The sequence below is a fragment of the Euprymna scolopes genome, chromosome 7, assembly GCF_053919585.1.
Source record: "Euprymna scolopes isolate OS-2025 chromosome 7, ASM5391958v1, whole genome shotgun sequence".
Classification (NCBI taxonomy): Eukaryota; Metazoa; Mollusca; class Cephalopoda; order Sepiida; family Sepiolidae; genus Euprymna; species Euprymna scolopes.
Window position 1 is genome coordinate 155,782,970 of NC_136488.1, and position 15,451 is coordinate 155,798,420.

The window sequence follows — 15,451 nt, forward strand, 5'->3', positions numbered from 1 at the left end:
TGTCAAATATAGTTAACGCAAAAAAAAAAAAAAAAGGAAAAAAGAAAAAGCAAACAAGTTCATGATAACACGTGAAACTTAAAACGATGATCAAAATGTTTTTTTTTTACATAGGCGTCACCACTTATCAAGGCCGATAGGCCACTCAAGGATAAGGGTTAAAGAGTGTAAAGTAGTCAAAAGGACAATATAGTAATCGATAGTAATGGAAGTTCGGTAAATTTGTTAACTTAAGTGGAACAGCTCATCAGAAACTTGTTCATGTTGGACTTGAAGACAACCATATTATAGACAGCTGGAAAGCAGGAAAACGGAAGACAATTCCACAGGCGTGCAGTTCTAAGAAGCTTTGATCATGGAATCTATGTTTAGGTTTAGGCACAGATAAAGAGTGGGGAAAATTATTGATAATGTTTTCAGCTAGTCTAGTGTTTCTTGTGAAAGTTTGGCGAGGGGGGACCATAGATTGAAGCTCAGTTGAACACTTTCCATGAAAATAACGAGAAAGCAGAGACAAACTCGCAACATCTCTTCTGTTAGATAGAGGTTGCAGTGAAGAGAAAAGGACATCTCCCACCAGGCCACAAAGTCTATTTTGAACCCTATACAGGCAGGACAAGTCTTTTCTAGCAGCTCCTGCCCATATGTGGCAACAGTATTCCATCCTTGGACGTATCTGGCTCTTATATAGATAGAATTGCATCAGTAGTGAGATATCTACTGGATCGATAGAAGGATCCGACCATTTTTCCAGCGGCCTTGGCAACAGATTTGATGTACGTATTCCATTTAAGATCAAGAGTAACGGTCAAGCCCAGAAGCCTGTCAAAACTTGAGGCCTCCCCAAGACGAGAGCCATTCATTTTAATTGATGCCAGATGGGGATCAGAACGTTGATGTAAAGATAGAAGCTTGGTTTTAGATGCATTAAAAGTAACCAGCCACTCCATTCCCCATTGTACAACGTGATCAAGATCAGAGGAGAGAGAATCGGAGAGAACTTGGTTGTCTACTGTCTTAGATGTGCTACCATAGATGGTAGTGTCATCAGCAAAAATGTCTACGAATGATGTAAGGATGTGATTTGGAAGATCATTAATGTAGATCAGGAAAAGAGTTGGGCCCAGGATGAACCCCTGAGGGACTCCAGCATTTATACTGTGAGCTTCTGATTTTTGTTGTGCACCTACCTTATCATACTCCACAAGTGAAGTAAATCTTTCTTTTTGAATACGAGTGATATAAAGAACATCTGTATCGGGGATGATTTCGGACAACGTAGAGAAAGATCTCTGAAAAAAAAAAAAAAAAAAAAAGGTAATAACATTAACCGCCAAAGAAAATAATTGTTATTTTTGCATTCTAAAATCGATGTCAAGTATGAGCAGAAAAACCTGGCATTGAACAAGAAATAAAGAACTCCTACAATGATGCCAAAGATCAATTGGCTACACTTTTTGCTCCCATTTCTAGTATGACAAGATCTGCCCCATTTTGAAACACAGACAGAAAATAGAAAGAGGGGAACCAAGCAACACCTGGTGTCAGAGGGTGGGAGAAATTCCTCTGCTCCACCAGTGTATCATTCACCCCAAATTAGATGGTTTTCAAACATTATTATAAAGTACAATTATTAGACATGTTAAATATTGTTGCAGATGAGTGGGTTCTTGTTTTGAAGATTTCATCCATAAAATAAAAATTAAATCTATAAAGGAAAGTTGTGTTTGTGTGTATGTTTGTATATCTACTAAAAACTTGTCAACCACATCCAACCAGGTCGAAACCGGTACTATCTGAAAATAGTTATCTCTCGGTTGCATATGTGAAAATTAGAAAAAAAAAAGATTAATTCTGTGGCAGTCAACTAGACCACTTTTTCACGCACATGTAATTAACTAAAACTATGTTTAAAAACCTTATTTTGAAAGATCCTGATATCATAAGCACTTGTAGCTGTATTGCCAAAGCGTCTGCCAGTAATTTTTTGCCTCCCTTTTCCTCTTTCACATTTGAGCATGGCTCATTTTTTTTTTTCAGTCGCATGGGTACTCACTGCTATTTTTTTTTTATAAGAAAAAGTTGTTTTGATTCATTTGGAAGGGGATGGGGTTCCAACACATGGGTAAGAAAAAGTGCTCAATATCCGTCCATTAGTATTTATATCCTTCTGCTGAAATATCTGGTAGGGAAGTTGTCACATACTTTTTTTTTTTTTGGTGATTCTGTTCTTTTATTTTTGAAATTGTGGGAGTATCGTTGAAAGTGCTCAATATCCTTAGTATAACAGCTATGTCCAAACTGAATTTATGTTGACCCGGGCAACGCCGAGTATCCATGCTAGTCTATTATATAAGTCTCAGTTGTTTGTGTGTTTGTATGTTCGCTAAAAACTTGTCATTCACATCGAAGCAGCATGAATGTGGTACCTTTAGAAAGAGTGATCTCTGACACATAACATCGACAAATTAGAAAAAATAGTCAATTATTTCATGTCGTTCTGTTTAAGGGGAGAGGCAGGTAAAACTTTGATTTCGACGCAATTTGTAAATCGTGCATGTGCAAAGGGGCGATTCATGGTTTTGTTTTTAAAAGCTAAATATGCAACGTCATAACATCTGTTGTCATAGTCCGGTTGATAACGTGTTCGCTTATGAACTTAACTTTCATGAGCTCGCGTCCACCACGCTGCATTTTTTTTTTTTTATTTTTTTTTTTTTTTGTGTCTTTCAAAATTTTGCTTTTAGTTTCATTTCTGGCTGATGGCACCCGAGTCCCAATTAAAAAAAAAAAAAAAAAAAATTTCCTTTACGACCAGCCAGCCAACTAACACACACATATATATATATATATATATATATATATATATATATAAATAAATAAATAAAATAGGGTATGAAATATTTTTTACCTGAGAAATTCCTTTCGACCTCACATATTCCTGGACATCCTTTGGCATTTCCAAATTTGGGGGTGAAATGTAACACAAGTTAACACGATAGAGAGTGAGAATTCGAGCCAAGGAGTGGACAGTGCGTCCATTCTTTAAGTCACCAACCATTGTTATCTAGAGAAATTGTAAAATCAAATTTCGTTTTATTAAAAAAAAAAACTAAACATATTGTAGTGGATTATATACGTGTTAAATTTATATGGTTCAGGTGGATTCAGAAAGGAACCTAATTTTAATTGCAAATCACAAGCTTTTTATTTACCAATTAAAATATAGCTCATAAATATATTTCAAGTTTATTATTAATATATCATTTTATTTATTACAGTAAGCAACTGTACAATCTTTGGAAGGAAAAAATTGTAAATTTGCTTTTGGTATAAATTATTACACAATATAAATCTAGGAAAAAAACAAACAAACAAAACAAAAAAAACCTCTCTATCATATATATATATATATATATATAAAACTGTCCCTACTTAACTAAGTCTTATTTAAAAATAATTAAAAGAAAATTTCAACAGCATTGTTTGGAAGTTGAAATGCTATAGATATATATATATAGATATATATATATATATATATATATATATATATATATATATATATATATATATAGCGTAAGTATAAAACAATTACAACCACTGCAGATTTTTTCGGATTTATGTAATCATGCCCCCAATTAAAAAAAAAAAAAAGTTTATGCGTTCTTATTCTTCTGATAAGTCAGGGTGGAAAATATTAAAACATTGACATAATTATATGAGTGTTTCTGTGCTATGAAACAGGTGCTGTCAAGAATTGAGCATTTTAACATGCTGAAAGAAATAAACGGTAAGATGAACAACATCTTGGAATTTGGAATATAGACTTTTTTGTCATTTTTTTAGAAAGAGAGAGACAGAAGTAGAACTTACTGTGAGTCCATTAACGGTACCAATTTCTTCTCTGATGGTAAACACATCCAACAAAGCCTGGGTGGGATGTTCCCCGGTGCCATCTCCAGCATTAATCACAGGTTTGCGACAATGCTGAGCCGCTTTCCTCACAGCCCCTGGCTTAGGGTGTCGCAGAACAATAACGTCGGCATAGCCAGACATTGTTTGAATTGTATCTTCCATAGTTTCGCCTTTCTGTACGGAGGAGGTGGCTTCATTGAAACTGATCACGGTACCTCCAAGACGTTGCATTGCCGCACTAAATGAGCAACTGGTGCGTGTGCTCACCTCATAGAACATTGAAGCCATCACTTTTCCCTGAATAAGAAAAAAGAAAAATTGAATTGTTATTGAAAAAAAAAAAAAAAAAAAAATTGTGCAGTTTCACTGATAGTTGACCCATGAGAGTTGGTTGACTGGGTCACAAAGAGGATCATAAAACTTATTTGTATAGTTGGTCACAGTCACTGTTGAAGATATGTAGGGATAATTTTAGCTAATTTTCTCCAATACAACTCAATAGAATGATTAAGTCTCCAAAACCAAATTGATTCTGTTCCACAGGTCTGAATACTCCATATATCAAGCTTCAAGTCTGTAGACCAAAAATCAACAGTAGTTACTTAACTAATAAAACAACTTTTAAGCAAAATTTGATTTTATAGTCAACTCCTAGGGTGATATACTAATTCCAAAAATTTTCTAACAATTTGATGTCTTTTTTTTTTTTTGGTAGAATCACTTGTCTGACTTCACAATACACCAGTTTCTGATATCACTTCTTCATTGCAACCAAATCTTTTTCCCGAGAACATTCTTTCGAGGTATGCCAGCAACGAGTAGACTAGATCTAGAGCATAGGGTAGATGCGGAAAAATTAAAAGCGCAATTCATATAATTTTGTCATCATTATGATAGACTTGTGACACGGAGCATGGTTTCTATGAAAGAACATTTTTTTTTGTATTTCATTTGTGGCACTTTTTTTAGTGATTTCTTTCAAATGCACTAATAATGCTATAATTTACTATTTATGATTCTTTCTCAAGGTAATTGGTTGGTTGGCTGTTTTTGTTTTACACCATATCAACCTTTTTCAGGTTATTTAATGCCGAATCTAGTGATTTTGAGGAACGATTTTTTAATGGAGTATATTTGTTTTTTAAGTCGGATTCTATTTAACCCATAGTTGGGACCCAAACAGGTACTACCACTCCGGGTCAGAGTTGACCTGGGAGCAATGGCAATTAAAGGGTGGCTCCACACTCCCCAAGGCCCGCAAGCTGGGGCCTCACCATCGGATATAGTTTTAGGTCATATCCAGGACCTCAAGGTAATCGGTTAACAAAATATCTTCTACATCTAAAAATACAAGCGGTCAAGTCAAAACTTTGCTTGCTGATGTTGGCATTTTTGGATAGCTTTCACTTGCTGCTGGTCACTCAGCTGATCGCCAATTTGAATCTGGAGGGAAACGATAGATTCATGTTTCACCCATTGTCACTTACTGATGCAAAAAAAACTTTTTTTGGGAGGGGGGGGTGAGACAGTTGCAAAATCATCATTGTGTTTTGATTGACTGCAAGCAAATGCAGCACCCACTCTGAACATGGCTTTCTCATTAACGAATGTTCATAAAAGATGATGGATACATTGTTTTCAGATATATTGGCCATCTTCAAACAAAGTCCCGATGGTTGCTGATGCCTCTATTTTTTTAATTTTTTTTATTCAATTTTCACCCCAAACAAGACACAGTGCCACTTTGAAGCAGGGGGCTACTATCAGGGACTTAATTAGCGGGGTCATTATGAAGGGAGATGAGTAGAAAGATGTTTGTTAACATTACACTTGAACTTCTGCATATCAGTGCAGTTGGGAAAGCAGAATCCCGGAAGGGAGTTCCAAAGATCCGCAGTTCTGGAGAAGAAACTATTGGAGTAAAAGGCTTTCTTGCACCTAGGGATCTCTACTGTAAAGGGAGGAGACTTAGTAGCTTGTCGGGGGTAGTTACGTCAGGGAGGTACAAGTGTTTGCAGTTCGTCAGAGCATTCACCATTAAAGTATTAGTAGAATAGGCAGAGGGATGCAACATCTCGTCGATGGGACAGAGGCTGAAGCCTAGATGACAGTTCAGGACCTAACAGGAAATGTGTTCATACGATATCACCACCATAAATTGAGCAATAGAAAAAAAAAAACCAAAAAAGCTTTCTTCGAACAAAATCCCTCAATGGTTGCTGCAAGTCTGTCAAAATAGGCAGTACAAACTTAAAACATTTCTATCATAAAAGTTCAAATAAAAACTATTTTCTTTAATTTCAATAAAAATATTTATTCCATGTTTATTATTAACAAGCCTGAGTGCCTGGAGGTGCGTGTTGGGAAAAAGTGGTAGTTAGGCATGCAGGCTCAAACCCATATTGCGAAAGAGGAAAAGAATGTGGAAGAAAAAAAAAAGTGATGTCTTCGCCATTGCTTCCATCGCCAAACTGGAAGTGGCGAAGATTTAAATTAAGACTAGTCAATCGAAAAGAGGGAATGACTTTCAAAAATATCGGCAAAAAAAGCAACCCCTCCCTGTAGAAAAGGGCCCAGTTGTGGGGTGAAGGAATTAATGTTTTTGGCTAATTTTTCGATATTGGTTGTCCGAAATGTCGATCGAGCTTCAAAACGATACCTTTTGGTACTCAATGATGTCTGTTTAAATGTATGTATCGCAAAAACTCGCGACAGAGGTGACGGATCATGACAAGATCAGTATCATTTTGAAGCTCCACCCTTTGGATGACAAATATTGAAAAATTGGCCAAAAACATTAATTCTTTCACCCTAAACTCGCCCGTTTTGTACAAGGAGGGGTCGATTTTTTTTGCTGACATTTTAGTAAGTCATCATCACCGTTGGATTGACTTTGGTTAATTTTAACATTTTTTTACTTCGACCAAAAATGTCAGATTTTCTTTCACTTTCTTTTCCGCCTTCGCGGCATGGGTTTGAGTCTGCCTGCTACTTTTTTTTTTTTGCTCAACACACACCTCCAAACACCTGAGCAACACCGAGCTAATTCTACATAATAGTTTAATGACCAATCATTCATCCAGTTTCAATGTTGTCAATACTGATAAGGAGTTGGAATCAAAGCTTTTCCCTTTACTTTGTGAGATGATATCAAGTGTTAAATCTATAGCACTGGCTTCTGCATTGAAAAACATGTTAGATAATTTGGTTATCATCTACACATGTTTTATAATCAAACTGACACCAGTTCCTATTAGATCATTGAGATTAAACAACGTTGGACCATAGTCAGTACTAAAATAAGAATACCAGGTGCTGTATGCACTCTCCGCTTATCTCAGCATTGTTTCCAGCAGTCTTCGACTTCTCCTTGCCACTGGAATCAGGCAATGCCGATCCAGGAGAAATGAGGTTGGGATTGTGCAACCCTTGCTTCATAATTACACATGCAGGGACTCTTACAGAGGGCATCCATTGTCTCTAGAGACAGAATGAGGCCATTATTATGTACAGCTGCACATTTCCTATTCTTGTCCTTAGATTCGTCTATAAACATAGTTTTGGTATATTTAGAATATTAAACTTTATTTCAATTTAGTCAATATGAGGGTTGTTCCTTAAGTAATGCCTCCTATTTTTTATTTTATTCTGTCGGAATGGATCAGAGGGATTGCAAATTGCATTCTTATGATAACTGAACTTATGCATTTATGACTTGAAAGTAACATCTCTCTGTTGTAGATATTGATGGTATGAGACTAAGAAAGCAACTCCTGTCATAGACACGCGCCAGAAGCAGAGATGAGTAGATGAATTTCTTGCAAATGTACATTGAGAGAAAACTACATTCTGAAACACAACAGGTTAATTGGTTTAATGATTTCACTTAAGATAAAAAAAAAAAGTCTTCGTAAAATCTGAAGGAAACAAACCTTGAGAACGTGATCCATGGCTCGGTCTCTCTGGACGGAAACACGGTAGTTATGGGCCAGATTGAATAATTGATGCAACTGAAAGAAAAACAAGGATAAAGTTGTTTTTTTTAATTTAAGAAAAAAAAAAAAAAAAAAATGTTCAATCAGATTTTGTTTTATTTTATGGAGAGAAATGACACGAGAAAGATACAATACACATGCATCGTAAGTGTTAAAGACGAGCTTTGATTTGATTGACTCAAAGAAAGATTACATTTGGACAGTATGAGGAGAGGTGTGAAGAAGAGCAGCAGACTTTGATGGTGTGGCCCTGTTGAAAGAATGGATGATATTTCTCGGGTTAGCAGATGTAGAATAGTTGAGGTAGCAAGTCCAGTTGACAAGGAGGCAGCCAAGAAAAACATGAGAAACTAATAACAGACCTGAGCAAAAGAGATAGGTTAGTTCAAAAGCCATCCAGCATGTAAAACTGGCATTAAACTAACTATGAAGAATTTACTCGATATTTGTTTTTCAGGATAAAAAAAAAAAAAAAAACTTAATGAGTAATATTAAGTATTGTACTCGAACCTGGCTCGAAAGTCAAGATATTGAAATCAAAATGTAATATTGAGATCGACATATACAAAGAGTGATAAAACTAAAAAGAGTGAAAGATTAATTACAGGGAGAGATTTTTTAAAAATTAGGATTTACTACTTTATCAAAGAGAAGCAGGAGAGGTGATATGATTAATAATATTAATTAAATAGTTTGTGGCATCCCCCCCCCCCTTTTTTTTTCAAATATTTCTCTAGCATAGCACATTTCCATATAGAATTGAAGGGAGAGAAAAAGAACAACAACAACAACAACAAAAAAATTATGAAGACATTTTTTTGGGGAATTTTCAGATGAAATATTTAAAATTTTGCCTGCATAGAAACAGTGGAAATAATATATACAATGATGTACTTTTATTTTAAGGGTTGAATTGATAGGATATTTCAAAATGTAAATGTCCAGAGGTATAAGAAACAAGAGTAGTGTTAGAATTTATGCTTAGTGTTCAACACTAAAATCGAACTACAAAGAAACTCTCAATTTCTGGAAAATCAATAATAGTGAGCTAATATTAATATATGAATCCCAGTGGTTCATCTCCAACTCCTAAATTTACCTTTGCAGACAGAAGGCACAATTGATGATCTGAAAATCAACCCTTGGTGCTTTTGTATTTACTGCCCTATGATTTCCACATTCTTGGCTTGGGCTAATTTGGCAGCTAATGGAAATGATCGGAAAAAGGTTGCCAGAGTGTTCCTCAATTTTTTTTACGAACATGTTGGCTGTTTTTAGCTAATATGAATCTATGAAGGCTACTTTTTGTTTATAAATTGGAAGAAGGAAGTAGAAAATTTAATCATGCAGGTTAGGATTAGATACACGTTTGTAATTATGCTTTTCCTGTTTATCATTATAATTTTCTCATATTGGTTTAACATTTCACAATCATCTGTGTATGAACACACTCAAGAAATTTTGTTGAAACTGCAGGTGGGTAAATGCAAAAGTACCCAACCTTTCTGTCCTCCTATAAAACTTAGACACCTCCAAGGCATGTGTCTCCTCACCTTTAACATGGAATTCACCCTTTATCAAAGTCCAAAGACCACTTGATAAGGGTTGATGCATGTACGGTAGTCACTAAGACAACAGCGTATTAATAGTTAGTGGTAGGGGTAATAATAGATTACTTAGGGAGATGGCTCAACAAGAATGTGTTTACATTGGAGTTGAAGACGATCACCATCAGACGTTGTCAGCTAGAAAGCAGACCAGCAGAACAGAGTTCCACAGGCGAGCATTTCTAGGAATGACGCGTTCTTCATGGAATTTGATCTCATTCCTGCTGTACTAATTAAAAATGCTCTGCTGAACTAGCGCCTGATCTCTCCAAACTCTACAACAAATGCCTTGTTGAATATTGCTCCTCTCATAGATGGAAAATTGTCACCAACTCCAACGCTATATGCCATGGATTTCTTCTGAATCTTTTCATCTGACCATATCGTTGTCTCTCACATTGGCGACTGTCTATAGGGTGCACACGGGTTCACGAGTATATAAAAAATTACAAAGCACAACTCCAACGAAAAACACTTCAGTTTTGCACTTTAGTTGTATGTGTGACACCATCGTGGTAAACTACTCTCTTACGTTCATATCTTAGTTTTTCTGAAGAGGCTGAGTTTGTCAGTTGATGTCCATTCATCTCGATCTTCTTCCAAAGCTCTCCTGACCGGGTCCAAGCCAAAATCTGGCTTTCATCATGTTCAGCTTGCAACTGTAACTTGTCGAAACTGTAAAATTCATTGCCAATACTAAAAATATATTCCAGGTCTTGATTATGACCCAATCTCTCCTTTGGTGAACAACTTCCTCTACGTTTCTGATATTTTGAGATAACGATCGGTTATTCGTATTGTTTGGATTCATTGGATTACTGTTCTCATCTTGCGTGTCATTTTTATGTTTCGATAAGATACACCTTCAGGGTATGCTCTTGTTTTATCAGTCATGATTAGATAGAGGTTTTAAGTAATTCATAATTATATTTTTCCGACACCCACACTGAGAATTGAACCTTCAACGTTCAGTTTTACAATTGATTTTACAAGTATTCTAACCATTATGGGTTCTTATAAAATTTTTTTTATACAGACCATCTACTAGTTGGACAGTTGTGTACAAATCCCAAGAGCGATAGAAACCTTCTATCATGTCTGAAAGTGACAATGTATAACGAGTGAGATCAGAGATTTGCCGCTGTATAACTTATGCTACTGATCCAAGTTATAACAACAGGACCATTGCCAGCACCCTCAAAATGCATTGCTGGATTGCCACAAATAACAGGGACGTGCACAGAGTGATGAAAATAAAGTTCCTGGACACGGTTGTGGTCTTTGATGTTGTTTCAAGTGAGGGCTACATCATGCTGCCTCATATCTTTAAAGTGGGCTTGAAAGTCAACACCAAAGTGTACCTGGATGTGCTGATCCTCTGGTGCAAATCAGGTGACTGCTGGCAGACCCTAGGTGTGGCAGTCTAAAGTGACCCAGGTTTGGCTTCAGAAACAGTGCTAGACTTTGTACCGTTCTCTCACTAGCACCCCACCCCCCACCAACCTGGACTTGCTGAACTACTTTGTTTGGTCATATGTCGAAAAGATCACCAATATGACCTCCCACAACACCAAAGCCAGCCTGATCAGTACCATCCACCGAGCTTCCACCAGCGCTTGTGAAAAAGGCATGCTCCCAGTTCCGGACTCGTATTGAGGCAGTGATTGAGGCTTAAAGCAGCTACATTGAATGGCAGACTACATAATCAAGTTACCTGATTTTTACAATAAATTTTTAAAATAAAGCTGTAGTGTTGTTTTCTTTAGAGCAACACTTATCGGTCCACCATGTAGTAAGAACTTCCTCTCCATTATTCTGACAAACTTTTTTTTTTTCCTTTTGTCTTTTGTCATAGTCCTTTGTTTTTTTTATTTATTTATTTTTTTTAATAAAAACTTCCCAACACTTGGGGGCACAGGAGTGGCAACATCAACAGCAAATCTTGTTGAAGTTAAGAATCTGACTTAACGACTGAAAAACCAATGAAAACTAGATGAATATCATTGCTACGTAGGGACTCCTTAATTGGATCAACCTCATGTTACCCATGTGATGGTAGCATTAAATAACTAAATAGTACAATTCAGTTAATAATACCCTCTCCCCACCAAAAAAAAAAACAACCTGGAAAGTAATTTGCATACCTGTTCCTTATTGAAAGAAGAAACGTTGAGCACATGTTGACCAACAAGTCCAGTGTGTCCAGTTGTATGGGAAACTCCGAGAAGAGGTGAGGTTGATGCTGGGAACGTGTGAGGTACTGGTTGGACTACCGGTTCCTTCTTTGACCCAAGTTCTGTATTGGAAGCTATCCCAACTACGACAGGGTGTTCCCTTGTAACCGATTCTGGTTGATGGTAAAAGAAAAAAAATATTAGTACAAAAAGAAGTTTTTTTTTATGTCATGAAACCCAGTTGATTTGATAACTCCAACGTAATATCGTCAAAAAGAAACAGAATTCAAGAGTTACAGGATTCAAGAGTTACCTCTCAGATTTGATTTTACAACTTTGTAATTCGCTAGTTTTACAGCATACCCCTTACCTCTCGCAATCATTTAATCCCCCAAATATTACCTGTAAATGATAGATTTGAAAATCAACTGCCATTTTAACTATAACTGGTAAAAAAGTGGACTGGGTTTATATCCTTGCTTATGTATACGGGTTAAGGTTACGGATTGACAATGAATAGCATCACAGACTTCTTGGCAATGAAAAGTTAAAATCTCATTAGCTCTAGTTTCACGAGAATCTACTTCTTTTGCTTTAATAATCATAAATCTCTTACCACCATCCCCACCCCACCCCACATATGGCTACAATACTAAATCATCTTAGTTTGATATTGGAGGCAGAACGCACATTTGAAGCAAAATAACATTTTTGAACCGTTGAGCTGATTTGTTTGGCGAATTTCTCACTGTCCCCAACAACTGTAAACAAAGATATATTGGACATTTAGTCACAGTTTTAACTTTAGTTTAAGAAAACTCAGTTATTTTTCTTTGTATAACTGACCCAATCACATCAAGAGGGTACCCATTCTTAGATAGGGTATCAGTAATTATTTTAAATTCCTCATCCAATTTTGATTTTGAACAAATCATCAGGGCATGATGTGTTCGGGTTCAAATTAAATTAATTTTACGTGTTTGGTGCAAAATGAATCCCAGCGTGTATACAGTGTGTAGTCCCGTAAATATGGATTTGCAGTATACTGATGTAAGGTAACTAGATGGTGATTTTGTTACCAATACACCAAGGAAAGTTATGGACGAGTTACACTCTCCTTCATAAGTATACTTTAACGTGAAATGCATTTATTGTTTTGTTTTTTTCAATTTCTTCGGGTTGAAGGTTCACTGGTTCATTGGTTTCATTTTGGTGCTTATCAAGTTCCTTATAAATACATTTATACTTCCAATTAAGCTGGTTATAAAGGTGTCTTTTGAAGGTATGGGGGATACATTTGGTTGATAATTGTAATTCCTCCTTATGAAACATATCTGCTATTACGTAGAGAAACGCAACCGGTTGTAGGGAGTTATTAATTTAAAGGGGGTTAGAACAATTTTCTATAGAGCAGAGTGTATTTTAATGTTATAGTAAAAATACTAATTAAATTAAAATACAGGAAAAAAATAATGCTCGTTGTAAAACCGATGTATCGAAGCTCAATAGGCAAATATCCTAGAGCTACTTTTATATTTAGTAAGGTGATTGATAATTTATAATTCAAAAGTAAAATTCCGTTTCATAAGAAGGAGCACAACAAAGCCAATAAATTGTACGATCGTTTTGGAAACGATGTTCTACGAATCAAATACAATCCAAGATAGTTCAGACCTAATCGACCTGACAAATACATTATACAAAACGCAATCTACCTTGGCTCCACATCTGGTCTTATTAAACAGTATTTCAACCCATAAGCACTCTTAAAAAACCCTCCCTTAAGATCCAAACCTCTCAATCTAAACATATTTGGTAACTCAATGATAAGAATATTTCATTCAATCTAAAATGGGAATAGTAGGATCATATAAACCGTATACCCCGGGAACAGATCCTGTACTCTTTGCAGATTTGAAACCCTCAAGATTTTGCAATACGACGATACCAAAAACAAAACCACCCTATTAAATTCAGGGGGGGGGGGGAACTACTATCACCATGCATTCATAAACACTGGTTTAAATTTAACAAATATAAACCACCATAGTTCATAAAAACCTTTCTTAATAATATATCCTAGATTTTGTAATAGAATATCTTTACTAATAAGATATGGATCATCATTATTAACAAACTTACCATTATTCTGTATCTTAGTTAAATCTCTATTCAAATTTAATCCTTGTAGGTTACTAATTTTACCAATTCCAACAAATAAACAAATAAAGCAATTATAATATTACTAAATTTACTCAATAAAATTATCTTATACTATAAGAAAAAAAAAAAAGTGTAAGGACGAATTATCCCCCCTTTGATCATATTACAAGACAAAAAAGATTATCTCCCTTCATTTTGAATATTTATATTTTTAGTTAAACCTAAATTAAGCGATGATGAAATAAGCTAACCATTAAGAACTTTCCTTTTGGCGTTGCAATTTTAAATTAAGCAGTTAGAGCATGTATAAGCTACAGACAACATCTAAAATGAATTGCTCTGAGGATTATTACGGTTTTCTAAGGATGAACCACTTTAAGGTAAATATACATATATATATATATATATATATATATACACACACACACACTTATATTTGTTGAAATTCTCTTAATAGCATCTAATTATAACATTATACATAATCTAAACCCAGCTTTCTAATTTTATTCTAACGTTTACTCTAAACACAGCTGTGTAATTTTATTCTAACTTTTATTATTAACCAAATTAATTAACTATTTTTCCTTATATTTTAGTATTTTCCAGATTCATCTGCACTACTTAAATGCTAGGTTTATTTATGGTGTCTTATTAAAAAAAAAACAACAACAATATTTTGCTGATGAGGAGACTGTTTAAAAAAACAAAACAAAAAAACTATATGCTAAAATTATCGTCCTTGACTCAATCTCTGTCACAATAAAAAAATTGTTTCCGAAACGATCGTACAATTTAATTGCTTTGTTGTGCTCCTTTTTATGAAACGGATTTTTAAATTTTTAATTTTGAATTATAAATTATCAATGACCTTACCAAAATATATATATATTACACTGTTCTAAAAATTAATTTTAGCATTGTTCAGGAATGAATAAAACCCCAGGCTCCTAACCCCATATTTTAAATTCTTTAAAAATAATTTCTGTGCAAAGTAAACTCCATGAGATTATTATACAACCTAATACAAAATTACTAACACTAGCCGATTCCTAGTAAAATTTTACTTAAAAAAAAAAAGAAAAAAAGTAGATAAATCTTGGTATAGAGTTTAATTTTCAATTGTATCCTTGGACAGACTGGCACCAAATACGATAAATTAATACAATCATGCCTCCATTTCCTTCAACAATATATTTGATTACATTCAGCGAAAATCTTAATCATGAATATACTTACAAGAGCTGTTAAAAAAAGCATATAATATTAAAATGTAGTAAAAGCTGTGCATAGCATATAATTAAAGAGACAATAAACGTGCATACACTTGTTGGTTAAGAAAATGCCCAGTGCTACAAAAGAATAGACTACATGAAGTCCGCAGCAAATAGTGTCCACTAAAAAAAAAAAATTAAAATTCATGAAGTAGTATATATTTTTAAAATACTAAAAACAAATTCAAAACAATGAAACATTTTATTACTTTATAATTGATTATTTTTTTTTTTGCAGAATGCAAATTTTTTTATCTGACACTGTTTGCTACCAACTTTGAGTAGTCAATTCCTCTGCATCACCAAATGCCGACACATAACAACCA

General features: G+C 34.9%; 1 protein-coding gene across 8 annotated transcripts in view; it reads right to left on the minus strand.

Annotated features, from left to right (window-relative positions):
* Positions 1-15,451, minus strand: part of LOC145280086 (multifunctional protein CAD-like) — a 181,194-nt gene that overhangs the window by 5,873 nt on the left and 159,870 nt on the right. For all 8 annotated transcript variants that reach the window (XM_080131792.1, XM_080131798.1, XM_080131799.1 and 5 more), the window contains 5 exons: positions 11,662-11,864; positions 7,848-7,925; positions 3,874-4,212; positions 2,912-3,067; positions 1,191-1,292 (listed from right to left, as the gene is read on the minus strand). In XM_080131792.1, coding sequence (XP_079987918.1) covers positions 1,191-1,292; positions 2,912-3,067; positions 3,874-4,212; positions 7,848-7,925; positions 11,662-11,864 — 878 coding nt within the window. The remainder of the gene's footprint in view (positions 1-1,190; positions 1,293-2,911; positions 3,068-3,873; positions 4,213-7,847; positions 7,926-11,661; positions 11,865-15,451) is intronic.